This window comes from Sipha flava, unplaced genomic scaffold, assembly GCF_003268045.1.
Source record: "Sipha flava isolate LNK unplaced genomic scaffold, YSA_version1 266_pilon_pilon, whole genome shotgun sequence".
NCBI lineage: Eukaryota > Metazoa > Arthropoda > Insecta > Hemiptera > Aphididae > Sipha > Sipha flava.
Window position 1 is genome coordinate 282,968 of NW_020272930.1, and position 20,765 is coordinate 303,732.

Below are 20,765 nucleotides of genomic sequence, written 5' to 3' on the forward strand. Positions count from 1 at the left end.
AACATAACTATAATACATAGTTTTAAAGTTTTGCAACTTTTTAATATTTATGATTATATTTTCAACTTAAATTGATATTAGGTCAAAAAACGAAAAAAAAAAAAATTTAATTCGGTGCAATAACCAGGTATCTATATATCTATCTATCTATCTCCATGTTTTCTTATTTTTACTATTTAATTAATGTACTTAAAATAATGTAAAATGTAAATTTATATATACATATAGATAGCTCTTCATACGGAGAATTCAATTATATTTATATTATATTTATGCCTCAATTAGAAATATATTTATTTCTACTGAACAATTTCAAAAAGTGGAGATAGCTGGTTCTTGCACCGAAATGTACAATTCCAGACTTTGTATGTAACATATATATATATACGGAAAAGGTGAAGGAGAGTACATGTAATAGAAACATAGAACCTCGTGATTTTTTAATAATAAGAATTATATTATAATGTAGAATAGTATTTTAATTTTATATAACTGGTATGATTATGTATTATTATTATTTTTGGTAAATCACTGTTTATGTACAACTATATTTTGTTATAAATTTGTCGGATCTGAGTTACATGCAAATTTTACAGTCAAAACAGCAGTAATTACTGACACAAGTGATGTACTCTTAAACTTAAAATAATAATATATAAAAATATGGATTAAGATATTATTGTTACAACTTTTCAGTTGTTCAGTTGGGCAAGGAACCTAGATTTTATAAATTGTACATGGCCTCGTAAATCATAGTTCCGGCACTGTATATATATATTTAGACATAGATATTTATATAATATTACTTAAAATATTTTTAACTGTTATTCTAATTTATTTTGAATATAATAATATTTATGAAACCGCGAAGGGCGTAATTATTGAGTAGCAAAGAATAGCGGATGCACCCGAGAATGTCATGTTGCTACCCCAAATATTTAAGATAAGACATACATTTATTTAAAGTATTTTAAATTCTCTATTGAATATATTAAGTCATCGAAAAATTAAGACTTAAGTTAGTCTTAAATTAATGAAAAAGTGAATAAGAACGGTCTTTAATTAATTGTTGAAATTAAAAAAACCGGAATCTGGCCATAGTACCTAACTGATAACTAGTTTGGTTAATTGTGACCACGCTATAAATCTTCTATACCGCGTTGTAGCCAAAGAAATAGATATTAGGATAAAAATTGCTAAATTAATGATATTATGACCTACAAATAAAGGAACGTTTATTTGTTTAATTCATTTTTATGTTTCTATTGTTATGTGGAAATATAATTTATCGTTAATACAAAATGTATAGGTACTCATAAATAAACACACACTTAAAGTAAGTATTTACCCACACCTGATTTCCTTCCCATTTTTAAAAAAACTCTAAAAAAGCAAGGACTGACCTTTGGTCTTCCCTTCCCCTTAACTTCGCTACTTGGTACAGATCTATATCCGCTTGTATACCTAACTCTCCTTGGTTCTGTGGTCTGGACCTACCCCGATCCACAATCGTCTCATTTTCTTGTCTTCTATTTGATCATAATCTTTTCCCTCCTCATTAATTTCTCCTCTCACTTAATTTCTCTCCCCTTTGCACCCTCCACAATCATAAAGTTGTTTGTGATCTTCATCACATTCTCTTCTCTTGCCCGTTTCTTACTCATCTCCGCAATTCATTACTCTCACAGCTCTCTTCCTTAGATTACACCTTTCCTGATGTAATCCTTCTCAATTCTCTATCTCCCACCGTCATTACTCTCTTCATCTATTTTATCTCCAACGCTGGTTTCCATATATATATATATATATATACATATAAAAAACTTCACTTATTATGAATTGCTGTTATCTAATTAGTATAACATTAATCATTTATATTAGTATTCCTATTATTTTATTTTATTTGTAATATCTTTTTTTTTTCTTCTTCATATTTAAATTCTAATAATTGTCATGCTATAATATCGTAAAGATAACAGCAATAATAAAAAAAAAGTAGATATTAGTAGTAAAAACAAATTTAAATTCAAAGAATAATGAAAAAATTGATTTTTAAGGTATGAGGTGTGATATATTGTATATTTATTAGTTGTTTCAGATAATAAGACTTGTAACAACAATGAATTTTATTGTTCAAACGGTATTTGTATAACTAGTACAAAACGTTGTGATGGAAACAAAGACTGTGATGACGGTACGGATGAAGTTAATTGTGGTGCGTATGAATTAGGCGTATTAATAACATGGTTAACAATTGCTAATTATTTTAAACTGAAATATAGATTTTGTAAAATGCTTGAGCCCCGAATATTTCAAATGTTCCAATAATAAATGCATTTCCATCGATTTTGTATGCGATAAAGTAAATGATTGCTTAGATTGGTCAGACGAAAGTCATTGTCACGCTGTATGTACGAAAATCCAAGTATACAAAAATAATAATTATAACATTAAGTAACAATTATTGTAATTCATTGTATAGAAATCTCTAATGAGACCATGTACAGGAGGAGAGTTTCAATGTGCCGATGGTACTTGTATACCAAATTATTGGCATTGCGATAAATCAGTTGACTGTGACGATGGTAGTGATGAAGACGTCGAAAAATGCAGAAAAAAAAGTATAATTTTTTTCCTATATTGTATATAAATAATGTTTACTAAATATTTTATTTTTTTTTACTTTAATATTTTTCATATATTTTAGACGTCGTGTATCAATGGCTATTTATGTTTAAATTTACACTGTGTTTCAAAAATGTGGAGATGCGATGGAAAAGATGATTGCGGAGATGGCTCAGATGAAACTCATTGCGGTTTAAAACATACATACCTACTTATATTTTAATTGAATTTTAATATGTTTTTATTTAAGTAGATTTTCCTTTGGTTGATCCTGAACAATGTATGATTGAAGATCGTAAATTTTTATGTCATGACCATAAAAAGTGTATCGGTGTTGAACATGTTTGTAATAATAATATAGATTGTTTAGATGCATCAGATGAAGGCGGCCTTTGTAATAATATAACAGGTTTGTATTTTAATTTAATGTAAAATAGTATGAGTGACATTTAATTATTAATAATATTAGTTTAAGATTATTATAAAAGCTGCAGCCCTCTTTCTCAATGTCTAGGAAGTTTAAAATACCTTTTATTTGTTAAGTCTTACAACCTATATGTATTTTTATTTATAGATGGTAAAATAATACAATTATTATGTATACCTTAAGATCTAGGCGATGAAAACAAAGCAATTATGATACCACTTCAGAGTAAAATTTTAGAATTACATTTCTGAACAATACTGCATATACTTTGCTGTCTTTTCAAATTTTTTAAAAATGCATCTTTTTGATTATTATGTATAAAAAGTCTATTCAACATATTTGAAAATAATTTTTAGCTTAAGAATTGAAAATATAAAAATTAAAATTTTAAAAAATGTACTGTACATTTATATAGCATTTCATATGCATTATAAAAAAATATAGAACTAAAAAATTTCTAGAATCTACCCCATCTTATTTGTCATTAATTATACTACCTATTTAAAAATTAATACTAAAAAAATTAATTTTTTAGGTCACGAAAAAGAATGCAATGCAATTAATTGTTCTATTATACATGAGTGCTTAAGAAAACCACATGGCGTAATGTGTGTATGTCCTAAAGGAAAACATTCTGAAAATAATACATGTCTTGGTAAATTAATAAACAACAAGGTACTTTATAAATAAATTTTATTAAAAATATTTTTCACATCAGATATTAATAAATGTGAAGTATATGGCATTTGTGATCAACATTGCCTTAATTTGTTGGATGGTAAATATGCGTGTTCTTGTGATCCAGATTACGAATTGATAGATAACCATAGATGTAAAATTAAAGGTACAAATTATAAATAATGTATTATATTATTTTACTTAAAATTCCTTGTAGTTGTTTTTGTAAAATTTTAAAATGTATTGTAAAATTATACTTCTGCATAAAAAATTATTATTCTAGGACTGATTAATGTTGATTATAAATCTGTATTTTATCTTACAATTTATTTATTTATTAAACACTTTTACTAATAACAAAATATTAAATATATTCTAGATGTACGATATTATATGTTATTTTTAATAACTCATTTATTTATATAGGCGACGATCCAATTTTAGCATATTCATCATTACGACAAATAAAAACTTTTAACTTAATGACACAAAATAGTCATATTTTAGTTGATCATTTACAACAGGCAACTGGATTAGCTGTAGACGAATTAAATATGTACTGGACAATAATTTATGAAGGGATTCAGGGTATTGTCAAAGCAAATAAAAATGATTCTACTTCACCTGAAATTATTGTGACATCGGGTAAAAAAGTTTAGCTTTTAGTATCACATTAAACAACAAGTTTTAAAACTATAAATCATTGTGTAGCAAAAACTGATTTAAAGACGTATGCAAGTTTAATGCTAATGTTGTATTTTTATAGGTCTTGGCACACCTGAGAATCTTGCTATAGATAGTATTACTCATAATCTATACTTCACTGATGCTAAAATGAAGCATATTGGAGTGTGTGATAATAATGGCTTAGTTTGTACAGTTATTCGTAATAAGAATATTAATAAACCTAGGGCAATAGCTGTTTCACCAATGGATGGGTATAAATAATTGTGTTATTTAAAAATATAAATAGCTGAGTATAAAATATGATCAATGCTAAAATACCTATTTAGTTACATGTATTGGACTGACTGGGGTGAAAGTCCAAAGATTGCTCGATCTGGTATGGATGGGTCCTTGTCACAAGCGTTTATTACCGAAAATATTCATTGGCCAAATGGTGTTCATGTTGATTATTATGGAAAACGTATTTACTGGGTGGATGCAAAGATAAAAATAATTGAATCAGTTAAATTTGATGCAAGTGATCGAAGGGTAAGTACATTTTCTATTTATGTTAATAAGTATAATATTGTTTTGATTTTTAGAGGTTCAGATTTTAAATGTGTGTTGATATTTTAGGAAATTTTAAAGCAGTCAGTGGATCATCCATTTTCAGTTACTATTTTCGAGGATAAATTATACTGGAGTGATTGGTCGGGTAAAGAAATAAAAGTGTGTAATAAATTTACAGGTAAAAGTCAAAAGTCATTGGTTCGTGAACGTAAGAATAGAATATATGGCATGCAAATATTCCATCCTTCACTGTTTAAATCTCAGGTATTGCATAACTTCATAAATTATAAAAATAATTTTTATATATAATTATTAATTTTCAGAAATTAAATCCTTGCAAAAATGCTAAATGTAGTCACTTATGCTTAATATCTCCGAAGAAAAAATGAATATTCTAATGGATATACTTGTGCTTGTCCTGATAATAAGCAATTGTCATCAGAAGGATTGTTTTGCTATGACACAGCTGTGTCTTATACCCTCATTGTAGGAACACCAAGAAGTATTTTAGAGCTTGAACTAGAACATTTAGGCCACCAAAAAGTTAAAGAAATACCATTAAAAAATAAAATATCTAAAATATCAGCTATTGCTTATAATTCATTATCTGGTATGTTATACATATAAATGAATAAATGATCTATGATAAAATTTGATTGCTTACCCTATTCAATTTAAAGGTTCCATTATCATCTACGATTCAAAATCTAAAAAACTATTTGTGTATGATTTAGTTGGAATGAAATTATTAGATTTACTTATACCAGAAATTGGTTCTTTGTATTCCTTAAAATTTGACAATCATGGTAATAACCTTTACTGGTGTGATTGGTATAGAAAAACAATAGAAGTTGTGAGCCTATCAACAAATATACAAATCACTATTTTGAATGAAGTTGAAGGGCATATACCAATTGCACTAGCATTAGTTCCAGATAAAGGGTAAAACATACTATTTTACTATTTATAAAATTCATAATTTATGAATATTATTTTGGTTTTAATATATTCATAATTGATTTTTTAGCTATATGTTTGTTGCTATGAAAGATAATTCTCGAATACATATCGATAGAATTGATATGGATGGAAATATTAAGTCTCTTATTCATGTAGTAGAATTTGAATTGATAGAAGATGAAATTGTTTTAAATTTTGATATGGTCTCTAGACGGTTATATTTTACTGACAAGAGAAACAATGAAATTAATAGTGTTAATGAAGATGGTTGGTACTTAGATTATAAAAAAACTTAACGTAAAAATACCTTACATAACACTTAAATTTTTCAATTTTTATACAAAACATTGAATTTTAATTTCTATTTATTTTAGGACTAGACAGAAAGCTTATAAAAACTTCAGGATTTGTGAAAGATATAGTTTTAATCAACAATGAAATATTTTGGGTAATCGAAGGTTCAAATATTTTAAATTGGATAGATAAAAATACTAATGAGCGATTTCATAAAGATATGGGTAATTTGAATAGTAATGAGCTGTATGATTATAGATTCATATTTTAATTTTATTTTTATCATAGACAATTGGAACAGTGATTCAACTTTATATTTAACAGTAGTTACTGGTATTGATAAACATGTCCAACATCCATGTCTACAAAATAATGGAAATTGTAGTCATCTATGTCTTTTATCTAGAGAAAAAAAGGTGTAATATAGAATATTTTAATAAATTATTTAAAATAATATACTTTAATTTTATGGACAGGTTTGTAGTTGTCCAATTGGTTTGGTATTATCAGTGAATGGTCTTGAATGCTTACCACTAAAACCGTGTAAATCTGATGAATATCGTTGTTTAACCGGTGAATGTATTTTATCTCAATTCCGATGTGATTCAAAAGAAGACTGTCCTCATGGTGATGATGAAGATTTACTTAAATGTTTGCATTATATACCAAACTTGTGTCCAAAATCTCAATTTTTATGTCATGATAAAACTAAATGTTTAGACAAAAACTTATTATGCAATAATGTTAAAAACTGTAATGATGGATCTGATGAAAAAGAATGCGGCCCTAAGCATATTTGTAATCCAGGTAATTAATTATACTCATTTCTGAATAGGGTTTATTAAAATATTATAAATAAATATTTACAAGCGTGATATTATAGCAGTGGTTCCCAACCGGTGTACCGCGGCACATTGGTGTGCCGCGAGCGCCCTTTAAATGTGCCGCGATAAATCTATAAATTGTTTTATAAGTATGTATTTACCAGCTTATTATTGATATTCGAGATGAAAACTGATCAAACTAATTGTAGATACGTATAATATTATTTATTGTAAGTATGCCTGTCGTAGCCGTCTCGATCGATCGATTGTATTAATATACATATTTCACAATCAATAACCCTCAAATAGAGTAGACTGTAAATAGTATACATACGTATATATATATATATATATATAATATGGTTCACATAATATATAGATTCAGGGGCGTGCCCAGGAATATTTTTGGGGGTGGTTTAATTTTTTTGACGTAAGTATTAAATTTACATTTATATCATTAAAATAAGTAGGTATAAAATAAATTTTTACAAGTGTATACATCAAAACCCGTAATCTTATTATACTAATGTCAAATATTAAAAATACTATATAAGAGTTAACCTTATAAACTTATAATTTATGACTTTAAATATTAAAATTGGCATATATGTATAAAGTGTAAATAATAATAATAATAATGAAACAATTTTAGAAATCAAAATTTTTACATAATATTCATTGTGAATATTATATACTAGGTAGTACGGTGAATTATGAAAAAAAAATTAATAAAATTTTAATAATAATAATAATAACTTAATTAAAAAAATTATAAAATGAAGTTCATCCTGTTTGTATATGAAGCAAATTTTGAAACTAAATTTCTGGGTATACTTATATGTCATGAATTGATAGAAGAGTTAATCTCGTCAGTCGGTTTTTACCAATAGTTGATATCAAGTATGTTTTAATGCGACGTAAACTTGAAAAGTCCGTTCTGCAGTTGTAGTTGATACTGGAAGAATAACTAAAATTTCAAGCATTTTTTTTTATATGTGGATAAATTGTATCTCACTCAGAACACTCAGAAGGGGTTTATATAGCATTTGATGGTCTTTCATTTTTATCTTTTTTTTAACCATTTAACTTTCCAGAACAAATATTCTTCTTTTAATTCATCGCAATTTGATAAAATAGAACTATAAAATTTTTCTTTACTCTGTTACTAAATACCGTACTGTTTATCTTTCATCACTTCTATAGTATTCAGTAACAAAAAAATAACAATAAATACACAGAGTGGCCCAGTGGGCATTTACCCACCTGCCCCTAGTTTCCTACTTAGCAACAAGAATCACTTTAATATTCAACGAAAGAGTAGTTTGTGTTTGTATAATTTTTTTTTTAAATTTCAGTTCGCTGAACTGAGCCCCGAAAAAATTGCAAACACTTGAAACACAACCAACACAATTTCTAATGGCGATAATTTTACATGCATCACTAATTGCTAAGTTTAATGAATGTGCACTACAATGTACAAATAAAGCTCTCGGGAATGTCCGTCTTATTATTGCCTGAACGTTATGTAAATGCCCACTCATTATAGCGGCGCCATCATATCTCTGCCCCACCACTTTTTCTAGATCAATATTATGTTTATTTAAATTTTCTAAAATTACTGACGCTAAACCAGAGCCATTTAAATCTGAGACAGCATCAAAATTTAAAAAATCTTTACGAATTGTTGGAACTTCGAGAGTCAGAATTGATATATAGAATACATAACGATATTTGTTCTTGACTCCCAATATCGGTTGTTTCATCAGCCATAACAGAAAAAAAAGACTCACACGGTTTTATTTTAATTATTATTTGTTCAGCGATTACTTGACCGCAATTTTCAATCAATATATTTTATGTTTTAGAGCTTGTATATTGAGCATTTTCTGCCCCCCTTTTCCAAATGATTTTTTTTAAAATGTCATCACCAGCATTTGCTCTAAATTTTAAAAAGGTACGAAATTTTCCTTCAGATATATTTTCCTCACCCGTATTCATTTTACCTGAATCCATTTTTCCCTTAGTTGGTAGTTATAAACAACCACATAAAATAATCGTTTTTACTATCGAACATATCTTAGATCGATTTTGATTTATTTGCTGTGCATATTCTGAATTTAATTGCTCAGTTACATTTTTTTGTTTTTTGGAAATAATTGAAAGAAAATTATCTGCTTTTTGTTTGCATAATTTATGATAGTTTTTACTTTGATGAGAATTAAAATTTGGTTTAGCATTTTTCCACCAATTAAAAACTTTTGAAACCAAAAAACCCACATGTTCATGACTTGAGTGACCAACTTGATTATTTGAAAATAAAACGCAATATGAGCATAATGCACCTTTTTCTTGCACTGAATATGTAAGCCATGCATATTGTTCAAGTCATTGAATTTGAAAACGTAAGTTACGCATATCTTTAGGATCAACGGGAAATTCTAATTCTTTTGAAGGAAACCATTTAGAAAGTAAAAAAAAATTCACGATCATTGTCAGTTAGAGTTTTATTCAAGTATAAACTCAAATCTCTATTTGGGTTAATGTTTAGAGAATATGTAATATTTAAAGTTTCTGATGAAGTTGCTGATATTTTAGTTTCAGTATAACTATTCAATTCAGTCGAAATGTGATCAGTGGATTTTGCAAAAATTTGTGATCAGGGTACTTCAAAATGAATGCTAGTTGAATCATTTAATTCTGTATTAAGATTTTTTTTGTTTTAATTAAGAAATTAAGCTTAGTACCCGTTCGTTTCATAATGTGTGTGAATACAATGTATTTTTTTTTTTTGTACGTACCTATATCTATTGCTACAATGATGCGTATACGGTTAATAACACGTACAAAATTTTATTTTTATTTTTGGAACTGTGTAAAACTGCCTTCACTTTGTTTTCACCAAACAATATTAAACAATATAAATTGAAAAATATGAGTATCACACCGTATATATATAACCGAAATATAGCTGCGCTGACATCCTCTTAACTATAAAATTGTAGTAATTCAATCGTATATTACACACAAGTACTGACGTCTGTCAAATTACAGTAATAATACACACAAAACTGAAGACACTATGGCTAGAGCTTAGAATCATACTAAGCATTTTGTCAGTATTCTAGTGCTAATCAAATAATCAAACCGTATCACCCAAAATAAAATAGATTAAGTAAAACGGGTTAAACGAAAAACTCATAATCTCATTATTATCGCATCTAGATTACACTGATTCTCCGAACTCTTCTGGTTGATGCCGTCGTGTCACTCAATAACATGAGAAAAAAATAGTATAAGAGCTATAAATAGTGTAATCAAACATTCATTCAATATTTTAGAACAATATTTTATTTCACCGTGACTGTAATGTAATACAATAATATTATAAGATTTTTACCATGAAAAAAATTTAAAGTCAATTTGGGGAGGTTTGAACCCTCAAAACCATCTCCTAGGCATACCCCTGTATGGATTGGTGTGCTGCGAAAATTTTGTTGGAGATGAAGTGTGCCGCATTATTAAAGGTCAAAAACCACTTATAGTTACAGAATATCAATGTCCAACGGGGGAATGTATTCAAATAAGTTTTCTATGCGATGGTAATCTAGATTGTACGGACGGTCAAGATGAACTGAACTGTCAGAATCATACATGTCATCATATGGAATTTAGATGTAAATCTGGAACTTGTATCGCTGCTACTTGGGAATGTGATGGTGAAATTGATTGCATTGATGGTTCAGATGAACATATTACTTGTAGTATGATTTAAACATTTTCAAATACTTATATATAAATATGAATTTATAATATAATTTTTGTAATGAAATAATTATAGGTACAAAAAAATGTAAAATTGATCAATTTGCATGCAGCAATGGTCGATGTATATCAAATGAATTTACCTGTAATAGTGAAAATGATTGTGATGATAATTCTGATGAATACGGTTGTATTCTAAGTCATGCATACATATCAAAACCAATTAAAATATGTAATGAGGAAAAAGAATTTGAATGTGAGAATATATATGGTCATTGTGTACCAATTGAAGCTAGATGTAATAGTACATCAGAATGCAAACACTCTGAGGACGAATTGAATTGTGGATGTCAAAAATCTGATTTTTTCGAATGCAATAATAAACGTTGCGTTCCAAAAGATTGGTTGTGCGATAAAACTGATGACTGTGGCGATCAGTCAGACGAAAGTTCCGAGACATGTAACATGCATTTTCAAAATTCTTCGGTTTCAATATTGTCAGCACATAAATGTGACGGTTATTTATGTAAAAACGAAGAATGCATTCCTTTAGATCAAGTTTGTAATAAACATATGAATTGCAAAGATGGTTCTGATGAAGGAGGTTTCTGTGGTAATATACCTTTAAATATTTACTGTAATTTTTATCAATAATGAGTAACACACATAATGCTATATTATATTTATGTGTATAATAATAATTAGTTTTGTATGATTTTGTAAAAGGTTTATCTTGTCAATTTATGAACTGTAGTCATATCTGTCAAGAAACACCAAAAGGTGGAAAATGTATTTGTTACCATGGCTATAAAGTATCACATGATGGTAAAACCTGTGAAGATATCAATGAATGTGAAAACAAAAATGTATGTGCTCAATATTGTACAAATTTGGATGGTTCATTTAGTTGTAATTGTTTGAATTCAGATTATATGTTACGCTCAGATAAAAGTTCTTGTAAAGCATTAGGCATGTATAAAATCACATACTCAATGAAATAGGTACATCAAATATATGATAAAACATAATATTATTTATTGAAATTATGTTGTAGGACCTCCAATGGAATTGGTTTATTCAGAAATTGATAAAATTAGAAGTACTTCTGGGGATTTTAAAGAATCTAAATTGCTTTTTTCAAACCCAGGAGTCCAAATATCAAGTTTTGATATAGATATTAGGCGAAATCTTATATATTGGACATCAGGTAAAACAAATTTATTTTATCTATAGATAGTTTATTTAATTATTAGACCGGTTTTGCATAGAACTGTATGTTCATATTTTTTTTGTATATTTTGTTTATAAGTGCATATTTCCATGAAAACACATGTTTTTATTTATTACCTATGCTTTTAAATTTTTTAATTTTATTTCATAACGTTGTATGTAATTATTTTATCCATGGGCAGATAGGTAATTTTTGGTCTACTGAAAGTTCTAAAAAGGGCATCTATGTGAAAAAGAGGTGCTCACTTCGCTCGCAAATAGTATATAATCTATTTCAATTTGTATAACTCATATATTACAATATAAAAGATACAATTATTATAATAATATGAATTTATCTTTAATTTTAAAATAACATTGTACCAAATAATGGGTTTTTAGTTTCTACATATTAATAATTTCTTCAAAATCCATTTTATTGAGAATACTTTTTTCATCATTCATTAATAATAAGCTAGGTATCTAATACATTTTGGCCTATTGTATTTTTTAAATAGTTTTTGACAAATTTTAATATTGAAATTGTACGTTCGCATTCTACATGAGTAATGGATAATGTACCACTACGGCCGTCAATTTATAATCAAAGTTTTCGTTTGGGCAGCTTGGTCTTGTGAGTGGGCTTAAAAAATTAAATTAAAAAATCTTTTTTTGTTTAAGACCATAAAATATCTAATGACTATTATTTTTCTAATTTCTATTGTAATTGTATATTATCAATATATTATACAAATTCCATATGCTCATATAATATGATCATGTAGTCGTGTACCCATGTTGAGTAGGTACTGTAGTTAATAATTAATTCTTCAGTCTATATTTAACCGTCAAGGAGTTATCGAGTCAAACGAAAAAAAGGGTCCCATATGAAAGGTGGGTAGGAAGGTTGGTATTGTAAATCACAAAAATTGAAAATATTTTTAAAAATAATACATCCGTGTTCGTAGATCATCGGTTCCGAACCTTGGATACGCGTACCCTAAGAGGTAGACGGAAAAAATTGTTTAATGATGGAAAATATTGAATTTGTTCTATTTAAAAGGATTTGTTTCGGAGATATACAATATATGTTATAATCAGGGCTCGGGACTTATAGCACTTAAAATCATTAAAATAAGCGCTTAAAAAAATTATTATAAGCACTAAAATAAGCATTTAAAAAAATTAAAATTAAGCAAAAATATTTATTCAAAAAAAAAAAAAAAAACTATAAAATTCTAACTAAAAAATCAAACAAAATAAAAATAAATTTTCAGTTTTAAGACTTAAAGTTTTTTTATGGATTTTCTAAGGGATTTTTTTAAAAAATAAAATGTAAACTGTTCTCTCTGTTCTTGATCATTCTGACGTTTAATACTTAGATTTATTTTCAGCGTTGGAATATCTTTGTTAACTCTGCAACGATGCTTTTGACGGCGACGAACTACGTGACAATGTATTTTAATTTTAATTTTAATTCTTTCAACAACGACTTTGGATAAAACTATAAAAATGTAAAAAAAAACTGGTCAAATAAGCAAAAATAATCAGATAAACTGGAAATAATCGTTTTTTTAAAAATTGCTGAAAAAAGCAAAAAAAGGCACTCTCAAATTTCATAATTGTACGTGTTATAACTTGACATACACTTCTATAACACTCTGCTACATTCTAAATCAATCCATAAAAATAAGCAAATGCTTTAATTACCGAGCCCTGGTTATAATAAATGAAAACTTAACCATCAATTTTTCTTATAGAAATGGAGTATAGAATGTAGATTAAAGAATACTACTGTGTATATTATAATAATAAGCATAGAAATAAACTGAACACAGCTTCAGATTTAAAATTATATCTTGCGTCATTTGAATCTGATTTTAAAATAATACGCGATTTGAAATTAGGTCTCGTTATATTTTAATATTATAATTTATATATTTAAGTAAAATTATTTATTTATACTTTTGTGTCTAAAGCTGGGTTCACACGGGTTTTTTATTTGGCCGAGTCACTAAAGAAAGTTGCTGAACTCAGTATTAAATTTCATTTAGTGTGTCTAAACATAATATGTATAGTAAAATTGATTATTGTTTATTTTAGAAATTTACTGAGTTTTGTAGGAATGTAGCACTTGAGTCTATGAATTATTATTATTATTATTATTTTTTTTTGTTCTTTATTTGATTTAAACAATCTATAGAAGTTATGTATAATAAGCTTAAGTGTTAACAAAATTAAGGTTACAGCCAGAAAACATGAAGGAAAAGCCGCCCACTGGTGACACTCCAGGTCAGAGTCGTAAGGTTAAATTATAGAAGTAGGTCGCGGCACCACTTTCTTTTCAATCTTTTTGGAGGGTTGTCAGGCATTGGATTGGTTAGATATTTAGCTAGGATGTTAGGATGGTCGAAAAGAGAGTTATAATGAGAGTATCATTTGGTAGCGGTTTCGAACACAGTGTTCATTTTTAGGTCTGAGTATAAGGTTTGGTTGGATACATAGAAAGGAGCCTTTGTTATTAAACGAAACAATTTATTTTGGGTTATTTGAATTTTGTTTATATGTGACTTTTTTGCAGAGCCCCATATTTAGATGCCGTACGTCCAAATGGGTTTAAGGTGAATTTTGTATGAGTTTAGTTTAGTGTTAAGTGTAAGTTTTGATTTCGCGTTAAAAAAAAATTAAGGGAACGAAGACGAGAGTTTAGTTTAATTTTGATGTTATGAGTATGATGGGCCCAGTTTAGTTTTTTGTCAAATATATGCCAAGGTATTTTATGCTTGGTGAGGTTGGAATTGTGATGTTGTTAAGAGATACAGAACAGCAAATTGATGGTTATCGAGATATGATTTAAAAAATAGATAGAAAGCGGGTGGGAGGATTTTTTTTAAATTTATATAGGAGGCCAAAGTGCCATACCTTGTCGAAAGCTTGAACGACATCGAGGAAAACAGCATTACAATATTGTTTTTTTTCTAGAGCTGAAGCAATTGTGTCAGTTATACGATTTACTTGGTGGATTGTGGAATGAAGATTTCGAAAACCGAATTGCGAGTTGGGTATAATTTTAGAGTTATTTATGATCGGACTAATTCGTTTGAGCACTAGCTTTTCAAGTACCTTCGAAAATAAAGGTAGAAGACTTATAGGTCTGTATGAAGAAGGAATGTCGGGAGGCTTACCAGGTTTGGGAATGACTATAATGATGGAGAACTTCCACTGAAGCGGGAAGTAAGATAAACGAATATTGAATTAAAAATGTACGTAAGAAGTATTAGTGTTTTCCTTGGGAGATGTTTGGCTACTTCGTAGGTTATGAGATCGAAACCGGGCGCCTTCTTTTTAGGGAATGTTTCAATGCAATGTTGGACTTCTGCAGGAGAGAACGCTTTAAGGGGTAGAGTCATTTGTTAGGAGGAAAGCAAAAATTTTACAATTTCGTTGGAAAAGGCTGGGTTGTTTATATTATTATGAGGTTTAAAGACTTCGGCTAGGTGAGTTTTAAAGAAATCTGCTTTTACTGGGTCCGCAATGGCCCATGTGTTGTTGGGTTGTTTTAGGGGAGAATATGAAGCTTTTTCTTTAAGGGCTTTTTTTTGTGGCTTTTCATATAGAACCATCTTTGAAGGATAGTGAGGCCATATAGTTAGTAAATGATTGGTTTCTGAAGTTCAACATCAGTCTTTTTAATTGTGTAGATAGGGAGTTTAGACGATTTTTGTCGGAGGGATATTTGGTTCGTTGCCATTGAGTTCTTGCACGGCGTTTTTCGCTAGTTACATGATGTATTTGAGCAGGAATATTTATGGAAAAGGGAGGGAAGGGTTGTGACATTGGGGTAGAGTTTCACGCGGCTCTTTGTATCGATTGATTTAACTTGGTAATAGCATCCTCAATGTCTTCTGGAGATTTAAGTTTTATATTTAGATTAGTATCGTTAGAGAGTTGTGACCGAAATGAATCCCAGTCCGTGTTTCTGTTTGAATTGGTGGTGAGGCGTTTAGGATGAGGAGGACGGCTGAATGATCAAAGAGAAGGAAGTTAAAATTTTCGATGTGTTGGTAGAGACCATTTGGTACATTGGAGATGAAGATGTCAAGGATTTCAGGACGTTTAGATGAGCATGTGGGCCAGTAAGTTGGGTCGGGGGGAGAGTGAACTTTGTATCGTTTGTGGGAGATGATTTGTAGAAGAATGTTGCCCCGAGGGTTGCTGGCACGGCAGCCCCAGTGAGGATGTTTTGCGTTAATATCTCCACCAACTAAGAAGTTATGTCCTAGGTAATTAAAAATTTTTTTGAATTGGTCAAGTGTTATGTTATGTTTTGGGGGACTGTAAGCAGCGGCTATTGAGAGCGGAATGTGATTTATTGTCATAGAAATTGCACAGACTTGTAAATAGTCTTTATTGTAAATGTGGAGACGATTGAATTGAATTGAGCGAATTAGGATCGCAGAGCCTGCATGGGCTGTGCCATCAGGGTGGTTAGAAGTAATAACTTGATAACCAGGAATATTTAGTCTTGAGTTAACTGTTAGGTGAGATTCAGCGATAAGGGTTATTACGATTCTTTTTTCGTGTAATATGGCAATTAGTTCGTTGGTATGGCTTAAAATACCGTTACAATTCCAGAGGAGAATGAGGAGAGAGTTATTTGTCTGATTATTTATCATTGTTATTTTTAATTAATTGAGTGACGACTGTAGTAAGCAGTGCTAGGAGAGGGTTTATTAAAGCTTTAATTTCTAATATGAAGGCATTAAGAGCGGAGTTGATATCGGTGGAGTCATCAGGGGAGGGAGTCGAGGGATTTGGTTTGGCACCAGATGTGGATTGGGAGTAAGATATATGAGATTGAGTTTTGGTTGAGCGAGGTAACGAGGAGGTCACCTGTGGGCTGGTTTCTTAAGTAGTTAGCGGGATGGTTTCCTAGACACAGCGCACAGGTTGGGACGTCAATTGGTTTGTCGCACAAGGATGAAAGGTGATTTTTGCCACATCGAACAGCGTGGAGAGTGGTTATAATAAGAGCGTGTGTGTCCATAATCTTGGCAATTTTGACACTGGACTAGGTCTCGGCGTTTGTGAGGCTCTTCAATCTTGATCTTGGTGTGGAGAATTGAAGTGATATCGTTTTTGAGTTATCGGCTTTAACCAGGTCTACGAAGAACAGGGGAAGAGCTATCTTTGTTTGCTGTTGCAAAACGTTTACCACTTGGAGGACTGATAGGTTAAAGTTTTCCAACGCGGATTTTATATCATCACAGGATGTGTAGGGGTGGAGATTTCTGATTACAACTCTGATGGGTTTTTCGCTTTGGAATTGGTAGGTGTGAAATTGAGCGTTTGGTTGGGTATTGAGAAATTTAATAATTTGACGGTAGTTGTTTGAGGAGTTGGCTTGCACTTTGACATTTTTTTGAGTGGATTTGCAGAGAAATCCATTTTCGCCAACGATATCAACGAGAGTCTTGCATAGGAGGTTGAAATCAAGATTATGATTTAAAATAAAAATCCGGAGTACTTTGGTATTTTCTGAAATTTCGTCAGACGAAATCATTGGTGTAGGGCCTGCGGAGCAGTTGTTAGTTACTGTATTATCAGAGATTTTGTCAGTGATGTCGGCGTTTTCGGAGTTATTGAAATCAAAGGAGCTTGGTTCATTGAGTACAGAATAGCGATTTGGTGACGAGAATATTTTCGTCTGGTTGTCCGAAGAACTGTTATTTCTTATTTTTGAAGAAGGGGTACGAGGGGAACGAAACGGGTCATCATTGTTTGACTGATTCCGTTGTATTTTTATTTTTATCGGTGGTACGGTTTTCTTTGAGGCCATAATAGGATGTTGCGTGTGGTATAACTATAACGCCAATAGCTATGAATTGTTATAATGAGTGTAGATATGTATCTAATTAACTTAATTGGTGTCGTGCGCGTGCACCTTTGATAAGGTGGAGAGGCACCGACGTGCGGGTCAAAGATAAGACGTGCCGCGCTGAGCGCGTGGTTATATACGGCGAACTATATTAGTATATGGTGTGTATACTTACTAGCTCGTTAAAAAATTTGGTTTACCAGTGATTTGAGGAAGGATCCGTCGCGTAGAGTTTCAAAAAGTAGACACGTGTAAACGCGACACTTAACTCGACATTTTGGTATATGGTTTGAATAACAACATGAGATCGAAAGATAAAGAACGAGCGAACATTAACAGAGCGGTGACTAAACATGCGCTCGTGACGACTGTTCGCCGAGAACTTATTATTATTATTAATATTATTATATTATTTTTCAATTTTTCATATATATCTTTTTAGTTTTTCTATGTACAACTCTATTGTTACAAACCGTCATTATAATTTAACCAAGACCAATATGTAAAATATTATTCTTATTGTTTTTCTAATAACGTTTAAATTTTATAATTTTTTCATTCATACCTATTTCATATTTTTATTTTTATAAGTTTATAATTCATAAATTGTAATAAATAAATAGCTGTAAATAAATGAATGGCTAATATAAATTATATACTACTATTTTTACTATCAATTATATTTTGCTTTTGAAGTGCATGTTTGAAACTTTTTTAATGCAAATTTTTTAATATAAAATATATATAAATCCGGTCTTTTATTATAATTAAACTAGGATATATAATTTAATAGTATTATATATTTTTAGTACCTAATTTTATATCTAATAATTATCTTATAAATGAGAGCTATAGTAAAAATATAATAATAAATACAATATACAAATTATTTAGATCAATACACTATAAAAATATAATTCGCATTCATGAATCTATGTATCCATAACAAAATACTGTTTTACCTTATTTTTTCTTTTATATTATATTACTGTTTATTTTAATATTAAATATTTTAATTATATTTGATACTTTTAGAAGAAGCAGGTACTCTTATTTGTATGGATATGCAACAAGAAAATAAAGTATACATGAAAGATCTGATAAGTCCTAGTTTGGTTCGTATTGATTGGTTAACAGAAAATATTTACTTTATAGAAAATCATTGTGATATTGTTGTTTGTAATTTAAATGCTAAACGATGTGCTACAATTTACAATGCTAATGTTCATTCAAGAATTAAGGCTTTTACCATTGACCCTTTGTCTGGGTAACATTAAAGAATTATTTTTACATTAAATAAAATTTAAAACTATTTCATTCAAATTTACAGTATGATGTTTTGGGCGGAAAGTATATGGGTTATATGGAGTTCTCCTACAACAATAATAAGGCAATCCGATTGCAGTGGACACAATGTGAAAACAATAATCAATGAAGATCTTCATGATGTTATTGATTTAACTGTAGATCCCATCAAACATATGGTCTATTGGGTTGATATGGTTAATTCAACTATTGAAAGGGCTAATTATAATGGATCTAATAGGATATTGTTGATCTCTACATATGTAAGAAAATTAATGGGACTGATTGAATTATTTTTATTAATCTCGAATTAATAATAATAAATACAGTTAATAATTAATAAACTGTGTTTCAAATTAGCATTTACCAAAGAAAATATCATTGTATGAAGATAAACTGTTTTGGACCAATGATATTACTGGGTATCCTATATTTAAATGTAAAGTATTTGCTATCAAAGATGTTCAGTGTGAATCAATTCCTGTTCAAGTATTTGCTCCAATTGATATATTCATGATCAGTCAACAGTCCAAACAAATTAACGGTATTTTGGTTTTAGTTATTTTATAATCTGTTATGTATACCTATTAATGTGATTATGTGTTATAGTAAGTGAGTACTTTGTATACTCGCCTGTCAGGAGCGTATTTTAGGAGGGGGAAGAGATCATTTCATAACGATACTTAGTATCCATACCAGAGCACCAAAACGTTTTTAAAGCGTTATAAGTATAACGTTAAACTATTCAAAAAACGATTAAAATCGATAACAGATAACGAAACAGAAACGAAAAACTATTAAAATTAATATCGAATAACATAACAGAAAATGATAAACGACTGAAATATAAAATAAATTACCATCGAAAAATAACTATCAGTAAAATAGATTTGGAACATAGTTATTTTTATAAAACTGACTTAAATTACTAGGTTATCTAAATAATATATTTATATAAATATATATAAAGGATGTTTAAAATGGCAATAAATTTATCAACTAATAATATATAAATAAGCATTACCAATTGAAGACCTTGCGGCAACAACCAAACACATCCGTTTTATCAAATTGTTCAGGAGGAACAAAAAACTGTTTTATAAATTAACAAATGGTGTAAAAAATTAACTTATAAATCACTTATAGCTGATAAAAGCTTATAATATGTATAACAAACCAATACAATTTAAATAACTTATTCATTTTAAAAACATAAAAGAAAGAAAACTGGCAATATAAAATAATATTTTAAATGAAATTTTTCAAACTTAATAAAAAATAATAGAATAAAATATATTATGTTCAAGGTGTGTAAATGAAAAAGAAACATATTTATATCAACATATTTAATTATTATTAAACAATATGAGTATTTAACACTTATAGATAAAATGTTTATACAGTAAAACCTCGATAAGACAAAATCGCTTAGGACCATATTTTTTCGTGTTAACGGGGTTTCCGTCTTGACGGGGTTAGTTAATTGTATGTAATTTGAAACGGGACCAAAAAAATGTTCCGTTATACCGAGGTTTCCGTCTTATCGAGGTTTTACTGTATGAATAAA

General features: G+C 29.2%; 1 protein-coding gene across 1 annotated transcript in view; it reads left to right on the plus strand.

Annotated features, from left to right (window-relative positions):
- LOC112685126 (putative vitellogenin receptor) overlaps nt 1-20,765 on the plus strand; it is a 29,899-nt gene that overhangs the window by 920 nt on the left and 8,214 nt on the right. The window contains 25 exon segments of the mRNA XM_025556910.1: nt 2,099-2,215; nt 2,283-2,407; nt 2,483-2,618; nt 2,706-2,816; nt 2,879-3,034; nt 3,588-3,707; nt 3,771-3,896; nt 4,157-4,375; nt 4,497-4,668; nt 4,744-4,945; nt 5,033-5,230; nt 5,290-5,346; nt 5,348-5,576; nt 5,647-5,908; nt 5,994-6,193; nt 6,301-6,444; nt 6,509-6,636; nt 6,697-7,027; nt 10,587-10,805; nt 10,883-11,419; nt 11,533-11,775; nt 11,861-12,013; nt 18,929-19,160; nt 19,224-19,461; nt 19,559-19,742. Of these exon segments, the coding sequence (XP_025412695.1) occupies nt 2,099-2,215; nt 2,283-2,407; nt 2,483-2,618; nt 2,706-2,816; nt 2,879-3,034; nt 3,588-3,707; nt 3,771-3,896; nt 4,157-4,375; nt 4,497-4,668; nt 4,744-4,945; nt 5,033-5,230; nt 5,290-5,346; nt 5,348-5,576; nt 5,647-5,908; nt 5,994-6,193; nt 6,301-6,444; nt 6,509-6,636; nt 6,697-7,027; nt 10,587-10,805; nt 10,883-11,419; nt 11,533-11,775; nt 11,861-12,013; nt 18,929-19,160; nt 19,224-19,461; nt 19,559-19,742 (4,839 nt within the window).